This window comes from Cryptosporidium ubiquitum, assembly GCF_001865345.1.
Source record: "Cryptosporidium ubiquitum isolate 39726 chromosome Unknown contig_25, whole genome shotgun sequence".
NCBI lineage: Eukaryota > Apicomplexa > Conoidasida > Eucoccidiorida > Cryptosporidiidae > Cryptosporidium > Cryptosporidium ubiquitum.
Genome location: NW_021639822.1, coordinates 25,126 through 39,240, shown reverse-complemented (window position 1 = coordinate 39,240; position 14,115 = coordinate 25,126). Strand labels below are relative to the sequence as shown.

General features: G+C 30.8%; 6 protein-coding genes across 6 annotated transcripts; 4 read left to right on the top strand and 2 right to left on the bottom strand.

Moving 5' to 3' along the window:
• Positions 1 to 78: 78 nt before the first annotated feature.
• On the bottom strand, positions 79 to 771 carry cubi_03648 (recombination signal sequence recognition protein; the record flags this gene model as incomplete). Its single annotated transcript, XM_029020662.1, has 1 exon — positions 79 to 771. One exon carries the CDS (start codon positions 769 to 771, stop codon positions 79 to 81), a length of 693 nt encoding a protein of 230 aa, XP_028874159.1.
• A 977-nt stretch (positions 772 to 1,748) lies between these two features.
• On the top strand, positions 1,749 to 2,588 carry cubi_03647 (uncharacterized protein; the record flags this gene model as incomplete). The annotated part of the gene is made up of 1 exon (XM_029020661.1): positions 1,749 to 2,588. The coding sequence occupies one exon, from the start codon at positions 1,749 to 1,751 to the stop codon at positions 2,586 to 2,588; it is 840 nt and encodes a 279-aa protein (XP_028874158.1).
• Positions 2,589 to 3,032: 444 nt separating this feature from the next.
• Positions 3,033 to 5,741, top strand: cubi_03646 (uncharacterized protein; the record flags this gene model as incomplete). The annotated part of the gene is made up of 1 exon (XM_029020660.1): positions 3,033 to 5,741. One exon carries the CDS (start codon positions 3,033 to 3,035, stop codon positions 5,739 to 5,741), a length of 2,709 nt encoding a protein of 902 aa, XP_028874157.1.
• A 1,050-nt stretch (positions 5,742 to 6,791) lies between these two features.
• Positions 6,792 to 8,810, top strand: cubi_03645 (uncharacterized protein; the record flags this gene model as incomplete). The annotated part of the gene is made up of 1 exon (XM_029020659.1): positions 6,792 to 8,810. The coding sequence occupies one exon, from the start codon at positions 6,792 to 6,794 to the stop codon at positions 8,808 to 8,810; it is 2,019 nt and encodes a 672-aa protein (XP_028874156.1).
• A 98-nt stretch (positions 8,811 to 8,908) lies between these two features.
• cubi_03644 (CCAAT-box-binding transcription factor) lies at positions 8,909 to 12,112 on the bottom strand (the record flags this gene model as incomplete). Its single annotated transcript, XM_029020658.1, has 1 exon — positions 8,909 to 12,112. The coding sequence occupies one exon, from the start codon at positions 12,110 to 12,112 to the stop codon at positions 8,909 to 8,911; it is 3,204 nt and encodes a 1,067-aa protein (XP_028874155.1).
• Positions 12,113 to 12,638: 526 nt separating this feature from the next.
• On the top strand, positions 12,639 to 14,104 carry cubi_03643 (uncharacterized protein; the record flags this gene model as incomplete). The annotated part of the gene is made up of 2 exons (XM_029020657.1): positions 12,639 to 12,717; positions 12,831 to 14,104. The coding sequence occupies 2 exons, from the start codon at positions 12,639 to 12,641 to the stop codon at positions 14,102 to 14,104; spliced, it is 1,353 nt and encodes a 450-aa protein (XP_028874154.1).
• Positions 14,105 to 14,115: the final 11 nt, after the last annotated feature.

The following is a 14,115-nucleotide window of genomic DNA, read 5'->3' as shown; positions in this document are numbered from 1 at the left end:
TATTTCGGAATAAAAATGGCTTCAGTATAATTATTTCCAAATTATGTTAAAAAATATAAAAGTAACAACTTTGGAAAATTATGAATAAAACTCCCTTTGGTTTGGAATTCCAGAAAGTTGCTGTATAGAACTTGGTGGAGGAGTTCCTGAAGAAGCTTGTGGATGGCCTGGTGATCCAGAAGTCGTACGATAAGCAGCCATATCTACAAGATATTTTTGTTTAACATCCTGAGCTTTTCTTTCCCAAGGTGATCTTTCAAGCTCAGGAAGATTTTTCCACATTTCCGCAAGATCTTTAATATGTAATGATCTGGTTGGGTCTTTTTCACGAACTTTTTGCCGTATATGTTCACACCATAGTGTATAAGCATTATGAGGTCTTTTTGGTTTATTTGGATCCTCTAATGGTTGTCTAGTTATTGGTCTTTTCAAGTGTTTATTATGATTAAGTACTTTAGGTCTCCATTGGTTGCCGGTTCTTTGAGAAAGTCTTAAAGCTAAATCAACACTAAAATCTGCTATTTCACATAATATATCCACCAATAAATTGGATGATGTATTGCTTTCAAAATGAGCTTGTGGCATTAATATGCTAGAACTGGATTGCTGGCTAATGGTATGACTTTGAGAAACTGTTGGAGATTGACCTCCTGGACCAGGATGGCCAGGGGTCCTATGAGTAACTAATCCAGGACTTGCATTATTCGCATTTGCCTGCATAACTGCTCCTAATTGAAGAGCTGATCCCAATTGAGGAGGTAGTACTGACATACTACCTCCAGAGACGGAGCAGTGCTGCAAATGCGAGAGCTCATGCCCTTGTACGGGCGCTAAAGCGTTTATTATGGGTTTGTGCTCCACTTTTACGACTTGAAGAATATAATAGTTTGCTTCCAAGACTTACCAAAGAAAGAAGCAAATCTATATTAAAAGTTACTACTGAAATTAGATAGTCTTCAGTAATTATTCACGTATTTATCTTTCCTTAATCTTTAGAAGCCAAATTTCATATCAAAAAAAGTGGTTAATCCTTTCCAATTATTTTTTATATTGGTACCTTTTTGACGCGTGGTTGATATGTCTATTAAGAGACGGTACTTGTAGATTACAATTTTTTACTTCATTATTGTGTCAAAATGGTACATAAATTGAACTTTTTTTAAGTTTTGGGCATAGAAAACATGTGTTTTAAAGGGATTAGAATAGGTGATGATAATAATTGGTATTTTAGGAGGAAAGGGAGCACTAGCAATAATAGTAGTAGGAGTAAATTGGTTTGGGGAAAGAATACTATTTAAATTTTTAGTGTTCTAATAATTGTGAATTAGGGGTGTTGCAAATACAAAATCAAAAATATTATTTCTATTTTATGCTCAAAAAATATTATTAACTTTGTAAATTAATTGTAAATCTCTTTAATTTTCTTTTAAATCAGATATTTTTCTCCAAAAAAATGAGTAATAGAGTACCGGGTACTTTAGGCGCCAAACTGTGGACAAACATTTAAGTAGGTATTGGCGGAGATGCATCTAAAAATATAAAAAGGATGAGGTAATATAGAGTAATTAAGAAGTGGGGGAATTTTTTAATGTTTCACTAGATGCAGGGATAATAGAAGTTTTATTGATTAGTATTGTTATTGCATTGAATTTAAGTTTTGTATTCAGTGTATACATATGTAGTAATTGGTAAAAATTGTAGTTTTAGCATGCATGAAAATGAAAGAAATAATAATTGAGAACGACCAGATGACGGAATATTTAAGTATAAGTCCTCGTACTGTCAGTGTATCTCCCAATTCATTAGAGTTTGGATTGGATCCAGAGATTTGTGAAGAAGAGGCAGTTACATGGATTTATAACTTTTCTAATAGATATGCTCAATTAAGGAGAACAATAGAGAATATGAATTTAGTACTGGAAGATCATGAAGTTAGGGAATCATTTAATGAGGTCATGATGAGGAAAGATTTGGACAAATTGGCTGAAAAATTGGAAATTTTGAAAGAACGGAGCAGGGAATTACTCATCAATCAAAAGAGAAAAACAAACAAAGAGAGAGTTATTTGGAATGAAGTAAGAAGTCTTTGCATAAAGTTGGAGGAGATAGAAAAAAATATTGTCTATTTAAGCCTGCAACTATTTGGCAAAAATTCTTGTATCAATGAGAAAAGAAAAGGGTTCAAAATTAATCAATCTGTTAGATTCAGGAATATGTTGCAGGAGCCAGGTACAAGTTCGGAGGTATGTATGGAATATAGCATGTCAAGAAGGGTTTGTGATAAACAAAAGTCATTGATGGAAGACTATGAACGGAAGATAAATGAGTTAAAGGAGAACTATAGAAAATGGGAAAAACAAAAAAAGGCTCAAAATTTTGAGGATGAAAATGACCAATTTCAAGAATCTAATAATACAAATTATAAAATGGAGGAAAGCTGCCAGGAAGATGTCGTAAAATTCCTATCAATGAATAAGGAAGGCTTTTTAGGTAAAAGTGAAAACTCGATTAAATTTTTAAAAATGGAAAGTGATTTCCAAAAGGACATTATTACCAATATTTCCACAATTATTGGAATTACTTTTTAATTTTTGTGCAATACGTGTTTTTATTTTTTTCTATACCGGCCATTAATCATATAAATAAACATGTTTTGGCGGGAACATTTTATTATTAAAAAAATATTGAGAAATATAAATGTATGCTTTATTGATCTTTTTTCTTGAATGAATTCAATTTCAGAGAGGAGGAAATTGAAAATAGTAAGAACAAGAAAAAGAGAGGGTGTGAGAGAGGTCTTTGATTACCAGAAATAATTAAGTTGTTTGTATAGCAATTAGTTCTCTAAAATACACTGACTTTTGGCTTATTAACAATAGTATAAAATTAGGCAAATAGGAAAGTATTGTGTATTATAGTGGGATTATTATTTCAAGAAGGTAGTTAATACAATATTGAAAAAGTATTTAAGGATTTGCAAAAGCTATATGGATGGCAGATAATTTATAGAAGGATATAATCAAGAAGTGAAAATGGTGGAAATAGGCCATAATAGAAGAGCAAAGAGATATGCCTTAGAAATATGTCAGTGGTTGGACGCAATACTAAAAGATGAAAGTGTGGATGAGAGCATTGAATATGAGATGAATAACACTGTGGAAGGATTAAGTAGGCAGTTGGTAGAGGTAAAGAAGAGCAACGACGAATATAAAAAGGAGTTGGAGGAATTGAATTCAAAATACTTGGAAATATCAGAGTATTTATCTGTTAAGAATAAGTTACAGGAAGTAATTCGAGAGTATGAGGAATATAAGTCAGATAATGAGAGGAAAATATACCAATTAGAGAAGCTAAATGATGAGTTACAGGAGGAAAAGACTCGATTGGAGCTAAGAGGAAAAACCTTGGAGGAAAATAACAGGGAATTATTGAAGAAGAATGAGGAACTGATTAGAAATATGGAAGAGAAGATTAGAGAGATTGATCAGAAGGTTTATGAAAAGATAGAGATTGAACAGGAACATTTTAGAAAGGAAGAAGAATATAAGATCTTATTGGATAAGAATAAGAGCGAAAAGAATGAGTTACAGAATAGATGTAAAGGGCTGGAGGAGATGTTAAAATTACAGGAGAAGGAGTTAAAAGATGGTTTTTCAAAGGAAGTTAGTGAGAAAGAGTTAAAGATTCAAAGTTTAAGTGAAGAGTGTATGCATAATAAGTACAGAATAACAGAACTAGAAAAGCTATTAAAAATGGCAGAGAATGAGCAGTTAGTAAGTAAGAACTACAGATCTCTAATAGAACAATATAAGAATAGATTACTGGTATTGGAGAATTCCGAAAAGAGTTACCAAGAACTTCAGGAGAAATGGAGTAACCAAGAAAGGCTTCTGAAACAACAGGCACAGAAACTGGAACAGGCTGAGGGTTGGCTAAAGAGAATGGTGGAGCTAGAACAGGAGAATTCAACTTTGAATCAGCAAATAAAACAATGGGAAACTATGGCATTTAGGTACACTCATAATTTGAAAGTTTTGAATAGGGAAAGTACAGGTGGTCAAATAAAGGATGAGTCGGATGATTTTGAAATGGGATCACAAAGTGATACTACTAATCGTAATATAGAGTATGATGCTGATACTGGTACCGGTACCGGTACTAATATAAATTCAGATCATAAAAATAGTAATCAAAAATCAGAGGAAAGGAAAGTAATATCTCCAACCAGTGTTTTAAGTGCAATATTTGAGTTCCAAAGACGTTACCAGGATGTTTTAGTTTCTAAAACTGTAATAGAGACATCTAAAGTAGAATTGGAAAACAAGGTCGATATGCTGGAGAGTAAATTACAGGTTTGTCAGAGAGAGATTAAGTATTACGAAGATGAGTTAAGCTCAAAATCTGAGGAGATTCAGAGAATATCAGAGGAGAATAAACGTTTAGAATGTGAGACTAAGGTTTTGAAAGAATGTCTGAGTAAGGAAAGTAAATCATCATTTATATATGGAGTAGCAGATATTGGACTAGAGGGAGAAGAAAAGGGAGAAACAGGAGAAGGAGAAGGAGAAGGAGTGAAGGAAGTTAATAAAGAAATAGTTAAAGCTTATCTTACAAAATATACTCAGAGAGAAATGGAAGGAAGTAAAGGAAAAGATGATATAGGAGAAAGTACTGGTATACAAGAGGAGAAAGGAAGAATAATGAAAATAGAGGCTCAAAGAAAGGACTTGGAAGAGAAGATGAAAATAATAACACATTTGGAGAGTGAGTTGAAGTTGAGGAATGAGGAGATCAAGACATACTGGAGCATAAGGGTAGCATATGATACATTAACCCAAGAAAGGGATTCTTTATTAGAGTCATCAAACAGCCTTCAGGAATACAATAAAGAATTAAAATCTCAATTAGTTTCTTTAAATGAGAAGCTTAAGATGTATGAGCTATCATCTAAGGTATCCAGAGATTCAAGCCAAAATAACATTCATTTTGGATCAGTGGAAGTAACTGGTGAAGATGCAATCAAAGTGGATGAACTTGGTGGTGATGAGAGTTATTCAGTTTTTAAAGATAAATACTATGAGGAGCAAAGACGAAACCAGACACTTAGTGAATATTATATTAAGGAAAGAAGTAATTTGGTGGATGCAATATCCAATATTTTGGGATGGAGGATAGAAATCATATATGTAGAAGGTGGATTGACAGCTTATAAACTTTCAAACATATTTTCAAATCATGGAGGAGAGTTAATATTTGTTATAAGGCCAGCTCCTGCTATTGGTGAAGGAGGTGGAACAGGTGGAGGAACAGTAAACCCAACAAATGCAGTAACCACAACATTTTTGTTAACAAATGAAAATATGGTTTCAGAGACGGAAATGGAGGAGCAGTTAACACTGGACTTTATAGGTTATTATGCAAATAAGTTTGAAGAGGATTCGAATTGGGCTTTACAACTAACAGCTACACAATCTTACCCAGCATTTATGGCATATACATGCTTGGAGGAGTTTCATAATACTAATATAGAGAGTATTGTTAATAACAGTAATTCTCAACAAGATTCAGTACCAGAAAAATCACCAGGTACAGTAGAACAGGGTAACTCTAATCAAGGGACTTTAGTATTTGAAGCTCCTTCAATGGTACCTTCTAAAAAGATTCCAGAAGTAACAGAGCAAGGTTTAATTAAGACAAAAAGATTGAGAGAAGACACTAGTTGGATTCACCCAAAAGAATGAATAATTAGATCTAATAAATGTAATGCTCAAAAATAAATACTTAAGTATAAAAAAATACATATAATATGTTCCAAGATGAGAGGATAGCATTCCAAATAATCTATGATAAGAATGAGAGTACTGGAAAGCAGTTCCTCCTTTTCCCCTTTTTCGGAGAAGAAGTATAAATCTTGAAATGTAATAATTAATATAGCATTCTTGGGTATACGCCAATAAGTACTTGGAAAAGATTTAATATTGGATGAATAATAGCATAACTAGAACCCATACAATATTTGAACAAAAGACGTGACAAATAGAATGCTGATCTCTTAAATATAAATGAGTACGGTTAATATAGAATATAGGCTTTGAAATAATATTAAATTCAATGTAAACGTGCAATAGAAGCAACTTTTCATGAGAAAATGATATATCAAAGATACATCTTTAAACTAAAAGTTACCAACGACCACGTTCAATAAAGTAAATAATTCAATAATGAACTATTTCCTATTTATATTGCAGTACTTAATACGAAATAACTTGTTATAAACACACAAACCATTAAGACAATGATTTATATGTTATATTAAAGAAATCTCGACTCAAAGCATGCTTAACATCATTCGGTTATATATATTATATAATCTAATTAATGTAAATCCTTTCCTTTTTTTTCTCAATTTACTATTTCAATAATAATAATTATTAATATTGTTATTTTTATTAATACTTGTTTTAATACTATTGTATACATTTTATATTTAATATCCATTTGTTTTCCTGTCTAAAATATTTAGGGGGTACCGGGGGGAGTGGCGCGCGCGCCAAAATATAGGGTTATTAATATGTAATTTTAGATGAATGAAGAATAATTCAATTAAAACAAATTAATATAAGGTTATAAAGATAAATAAATACACACACATTTTGATTTTTATTGTTGCTAAGATTCTTAATAATTAGTAATAAAAAAATGATAAATAAGTTTGGAATAGATTGAATGGTTACGAATAGTAAATAATATTCTTAGTAATCAAGGTGTATTAAGTTGAGAGAAAAGAAAAAATGATAAAAAAAGAAGAAAAAATACGTAAAGATGTTTTAAATAAGACATTATTAAATAATAATACAAGTACAAATATAATATTAACACCAGCATCAAAAAACCATAGAACCAATAGTAGTGGTAATGAAAATGAGCTTGTAATATGTAAAAAAAGCATCACGCCATTAATGCAATTAAAGGAGAAATTGAAAGAATTAAAAAATAAACCAAAAGAAGAAGCTTTTACAAGTTTAAAGTTAATTGAGAGAGATTTTAAATTGATTCAAGAATTATTCGTGGAACATGTAAAAAAGTTTTCATGCATTTATAACCAGGGACTAGGAGTGGAAGTGAGAACAGCAATGGGAGGAGCAACAACAGGAGTAGTAGCAACAACGGGAGCGGCAACAACAGGAGTAGCAGCAACAACAGGAGTAGCAACAACAGGAGTAGCAACAACAACGGGAGCAGCAACAACAGGAGTAGCAACAGTAGCAGTAACGGGAAATGCAACAAATGGAGTGTTGGCAAAAGAGTTAAGTGGAATTTGTGCCGCCCAAAGGCCAATAATGGGGCAAGAATTGGTCAAATCAGGACATGAGGATCTTATCGAACCTGGAAATTCAAATTGTCAAATACCCCACCAATCTTTAAACAATCATCCCACTTTGATGACAAGTACCTTTAATGGAGCTTCTAAAGCAATGAGTTCTCAGATTCCCATGTCACAATTACAACAACAACAGATTCTGTTACATTTGCAACATCAGAAACATCAAAGGGAGCTTGAGCAACAACAACAAAATTATCTACAGCACTTAATTAGTCATCAAATACAGTTAAAGAATAATGTGGCTTCATCTATACCCACTGTTACCACAAATAAAAACAATTCTTCTCAGTTAGGTTCAAATATGAACTCAAATATCCCAATTAGAAATATTGTCTCACACCCATATTACTATCATCAACAATCAACTACTAATAATTTCTCTTCAGCAAAAATGACAGCAGGTCAAAATCCCGAAGCCAGTCAACAATTCCTTTTGAACCAAGGAGTTGGGGGAGTTGATGTTAGAATGTCTCCTTTATCTTCAGACCAGATGAGAACAGGAGGAATAGCTAATGGAATAGTAATGACTTCATCTGCAGAACAGATGAAAGCAGAAGGAGTAACAAGTGGAGTTAGAATAACCCCTCCAAACACTGGGATTGGAGTGGCTTCTTTAAGCACAGGAACTGTAGTGGCTCCTCCAAACACTGGTACTGTAGTGGCTTCTCCAAACACTGGTACTGGAATGGCTCCTACAAACACTGGGATTAGAGTAAATCCTCCAAATACTGGGATTGGAATGGCTCCTACAAACACTGGAGTCAGAATGTCTCCTCCATCTACAGGACAGATGGGAATGGGAATTATTACTGGAGTTAGAGCAACCTCTCCAAGCACTGGAATTGGAGTAGCTCCTTTAAACACCGGAATTAGAGTAACTCCTCCAAATACTGGAGCTGGAATGGCTCCTCCAAACACAGGAACTGTAGTGGCTCCCACAAACACTGGAATCAGAATGTCTTCTCCATCTACAGGACAGATAGGAATGGGAATTGCCAGTGGAGTTAGAGTAAATCCTCCAAATACCGGAGCTGGAGTAACTCTTTCAAATGTTGGAATTGGAGTAGCTCCTTTAAACACTGGAATTAGAGTAAATCCTCCAAATACTGGAGCTGGAGTAACTCCTCCAAATACTGGAATTGGAGTAGCTCCTTTAAACACTGGAATTAGAGTAACTCCTCCAAATACCGGAGCTGTAGTGGCTCCTACAAACACTGGAGTCAGAATGTCTTCTCCATCTACAGGACAGATAGGAATGGGAATTATCACTGGAGTTAGAGTAAATCCTCCAAACACCGGTACTGGAGTTGCTACTACAAACACTGGATTTGAAGCACTCACCACAAACATCACTAATGTAACCAATCCTAATCTCAAAAACACAACAATTAGAGATCCTTTTTTACCTCAAACTTATAAAAAATGATATATCTATTGTTATTTATATTTATAAAATAGAAATAGAAAGAAACATTATAATAAAACCCTCTAAAATATATAATTAACTTATAAAACTTAAATCTATTACTTTAAATACTCCTCCATTTCATCAGCATCTACATATGTTATTGTATTTAGTAATCCTTTCTTACCATTAGATGATTTTAATTTCTTCATATTAAACTTTTTCTCTCCCTTTATTTTACTTAATGTACTTAGCCTCCTCTTAATTCCAGATTTACTATTATCCATTAATAAATCTAAGTCATCTTCACCCTCTTCATCTTCCCCATCCTCCTCATCCTCCTCATCTTCCTCATCCTCCTTATCCTCTTGATCGTAATTATCATCCAAATCATCCAGATCATCACCTAATTCATCAAAGTCATCCATATTTACCCCATCAAGTAAATCAATATCGTCATTATCCTCATCATTAACATCAAAGTCTACTTCAAAAGCATCTTCATCCTCCTCATCCTCACCTCCAGAATCTCTTCTACAATCTTTTACAGCAGAAAACTCATCAACCAAAGAATCAACAATTAAGTCTTCCTGACGATATTTATTATATTTACTGTTAGATTTAATCATTTTACCAGAAGTCTCATCATAATCTATTTCAAAATTATCAAATTCATCCTCTTCATTACCTTCTATATTACTTGCACCTTTATTTCCAATAGAATCTGAATTATTTAAATTATAAGATTCTATAGCTTTAACCATAGGATCCTGGAAATAAATCTTGTAAAAATCTAAATAACTTGGAATATGTTTATTATTCCATTTATTAAAGTTACTTATACGTTTAAATACACCCTCATTATTATCCTCACTCCTTTTTTCAATACTCTTTAATAATATTAAATTCAAATCTACAGGATTATAACTTAATATCTGCATGAATAATGATAGAGAACAAATATCAAAAATTTTTAAAATAGTATTATCTTTCTCTCCATCAATATTCATACTCTTAGCTTTTATTTGATTACTCAATTTAAAGTTTTCTAAAAATCTTGTTATACTTGAAATTATACTCTGGTACTCTTTCTTTTTGTGATCTTTATCCATAAATTTACCATCATCTTCACATAAAACTATACTCTTGTATACTAACTCAACAATTAATGGATGATAATAAGTCTTAAGTAACTCAAACTCCCAGAAATGAATACTCTCACTATTTGCATATTTTGGATCTCTTTTTGTAAAATCATATTTATCTTGTTTTGACACGTCACTTTTTTGCATGTAATTCACTATTTGATCACTCTTAATGTTATTATTATTATTATCATTATTTTCAATCATTTCATTTTCTTCTACTTGAATATCAACAAAATTCTCCTCTTCATCCTCATTCATAATTGCATCGTTACTTTTTAATATTAATTCCTTAACGGTATTGGATAATGATCTAATATTACTTGTCTCAAGATCATTTATTAAAAAGTCATCTTGAATATTTTTATGTTTCTTTTTACTTTGATTTCCAGTAGAATTAGAGTTAAATAGATTATAATTAATGACATTAACTATAATAACTAAGAAACAAGCCAACATTGATATATCATTATTATGTATTGAAATTTGTATGGATCTTTTTAATATAGATAAAGATACCTTATAATTTGTATTTTGATCATTAATTATTTGCCATATTAAAAATACTAGTAATTTTTTATTTTTGGATGTATATATTGGTTTATACAATAATTGTGAGTATAATAACCTATAGTAACGATCTGATAATATATTTAGTATCTTTGATATACGATATAATACATTAAGTATAACAATACGTATAGATCCACATTGTATATTATGGCATAAATAATATAATTTTGGAATATAATTTGTCTCGAATTCTTGTAATAGTTGATTTGATAATTGATCATTAACAATCTTGATTTGAGCTTCTGCATATGGTAATGATCTATTAATACAGTTTAAAGTTACTCTTAATAATCTATATAGTGGTTCTTTAACAATAGATACCTGATTTTTATTTTTTGTCTGAAAATCCCATGTTTTTGATTCAACAATAACTTTAAGAGATGAAAGACATAATCTAAGTATCTTAATAGGTGGTGGATGATTTGTAATGTTATTAATTTGATTAATATCCAAAGAAAAGTAATTATAGTTTTTACTCAATTTAATTTCAGAGATAAATAATATTAGACGGTATATATGACGGAAAATGACTTGGTTAATTGTATTAATCTTTGGATTTAAATTAAGTGATTTATGAAAAGAATCTAGATTTTTAGAAATATGGTCAGATAATATATTCAAAACCAGTGATAAAACTTGAGAATTTCTATGATTTTTAATTAATTCCCCAAGTAAAAATGTAGAGTGAGAAGCTACCTTATCTTCTTTATCTCCAAACTTGTGTACTAAAAAATTGACTAAAGAATATCTTTGCTCCATAATTGACGATAAGTGGTATATAACTGTAATAATTTTCTTTCTTACAGTCCATAAAGTATCATTTAGCATCTTTAATAATACATTAGTAAATGATAAATACCACTCTTTAAGAAAATTCTCAAAGTATATCTGTACAAATTCAAAAGTAGTTATTGTTATTTCATTTTGATCTTTTATTAATGGTATTAATTTTTCATGATCTTGAAGGTAAGAAAGTTCTCTAGATTTTGGAAATAAAGAACCTTCAATGAGAAGGTTTAAAATAGTATCAATCATCTTCAAAAATCCAGTTTTATTAGTTGCATTATTTAATATTCCCTGTAATACTTTCATTTCATTAATGTAAAGTATAGGATTTTGTTGAATTAATATAGTACATGATTCCGTTCTATCTTTTAAAGTAGCTTTCACATCCTGAGACATATTTCTGAGCCAAACAGTATCCTTGTCGGGAGTTATCTTCTTAAAAGTTTCCTCTCTTATTCTAATCAACATTTCACTTCCTAATATCATTAAATCACTTATTATTTTTTCTCTTAACTCCAATTTTGAAGTTGACAAACTCTCTGGTTTCAAATTCACTATTAATTTATTGAATTTATTCAATTTCATTCCTCCTTCCTGCCAATTCACGCATTCTGAGAATTCTCTAATCCAGGGATTTTTTATTAATTTACTTACTTCCTTTGGGTTATCCAACGTTGAATTTACTTGTAATACTTGAAATTTCCCAGTATTAAATCCACCAAATTTGTTTGAATAAGATGAAACATTCCCTGAGGCTTTGTATCTCATATTCCCCTTGAAATTCATTTTATTCTTATTATTTCCACTTCTTGCATTCATTATTTCTATAGTATTTAACTTCTCAAACTCTTCCTTTTTTTTAAATCCTGATAAATATACTAAAACTCTAGCTTAAATATATACATGAATACATATAAATATGCATTCATATATCTTATTTATTTTTATGTACTCCTTTCTTCCTCCTACCAATAATGGTTACTCTTGACATTTTACATCTTTTAATATTATCCGATACCCCGTTAGGCGCCACAAAATTGGCGCCTACTGAATAATGTAAAATGATCATGTAATAATATAGGCTATGAGAATAAATTGAAAAATATTGTTAAGCCAGTTTAAAAGGAAGCAATCCAACTGTGAATATTAAAACCGTATGAGAATATAAAATGAAATTTAGTTGAACATTAGGTCCAAGATATTATTCTGAAGCATTCAGATTTTGTTTCTTTAGATTACATTTTTTTTTACTTTAAGCCTTTAAAAAAAAAAAAATCTAGAGAAAATTATGAAATGATTAATTTAGTGGTTTTATGCAAAAGTAATCAATTTTGAATGATCTGATATGATGAAAAAATTTATAAATTCAATTAAAGAAGTAATCATTGGCATTTACTCATCATTTAGAAACTTTGTAGTACCATGTAAGTTTTTAAAAATCAAGACATATTTAAATTTTGCGATCTTTCGAGAATAAAAGAATTGTCTTGTATTTTTGTAATATTTGGATTTTAATTAATTACTTTTGTCTTTTTAGATGGATCATTTGGTAAATCTAGTGAAGCAAGAAAAGCTGAAAATTTTGCATTCTTTATTAAAATTATTGTTTGGTTCCCATTATATTTTATATGTGGATTATTATTTATTATATTTGCTCAAACAGGATGGTTTGTCTCTATGTTGGCTTCAACAGGTATCCAACCATATTTTGAGGCACCATCTATATTAATTTGTCCCTTAACTGTACAAGATAGTACCGGTGATAATACAATTCAAGAACAAAATGATGAAATACCGTTTCTAAATAATAGCCATTTTTATCTAGTATTAAGGAGTCAAGGTATTTTAGGATATAAAAAAGCTCCAGTTAGAAGGTGTGGAACAAGCTGTTTATGCTTCGACACTAGCCAAGGAGACTTTAATACTATAGATAACCAAACTCTGAACAAGCATCCTATTGAAAATACTTTTATTATGAAAACTGGCAAAACTAGAAAAAAATCATTACCAGATTTAACAGAACTAAACTTATCAGGAAGATTGGATGTTGATTATTTAGAGCTGTGGATATTTCATAACTACTTAGATCCAAATAAAAGAATAGTCAAAGTTGGTCTTTACGGGAATAGTATTCCTTTATTACATGATGATTTTCCAAAAACTGCAACTTGGCATATAATGAAACTTGGAGATGTTACTTTATTTCTTTTACGCCTAATAAGATTCAGATCAGAAGAATTTAGCTTGTATCAAATTTTGGATTTACTTTTATTCTTTCTTTCAAATAGGGTAAATAAGCATAATTCAAGCTTTTACATGTATAACATACATTCTGGTCACTTTATAAACCCTTCTTTAAGTAATGAGAATTTTGTTAATGCCATTAAAAGAATTAAATTAGCTACTAAAGAAGATATTAATATTGAAAATTCTAGTGATTTATCTGTACTACATCTTGAAGCTTCCAGTAAATTTATTAAAGAAGTTTATAAGATTGGTCAATCTATGTCTATTGCTGCATTTATTGGTTGCTTAGTTATTCTTATTGTTTTAGTAAATAATGTTGGAGTTTTTAAACTTTGCTTTAAAAGGAGAATCATTAATGAAGAAGATTCTCAAGAAGAAATGAAACCAAAATTGTGTGTAGCCGCTCCTGTGAAGGCAATTTCCTGCTATCTTCTTTCTGAAAACCATCAAGATAACCAGGAATGTAGAACTTCTACTTCTGATTACCAAGATGAACTTAAAATACCAATCAATGTTAAAAATACTAACACCTTAGACGAGGACAAACTCCTAGATCGTTACTAATTACTTAAAGT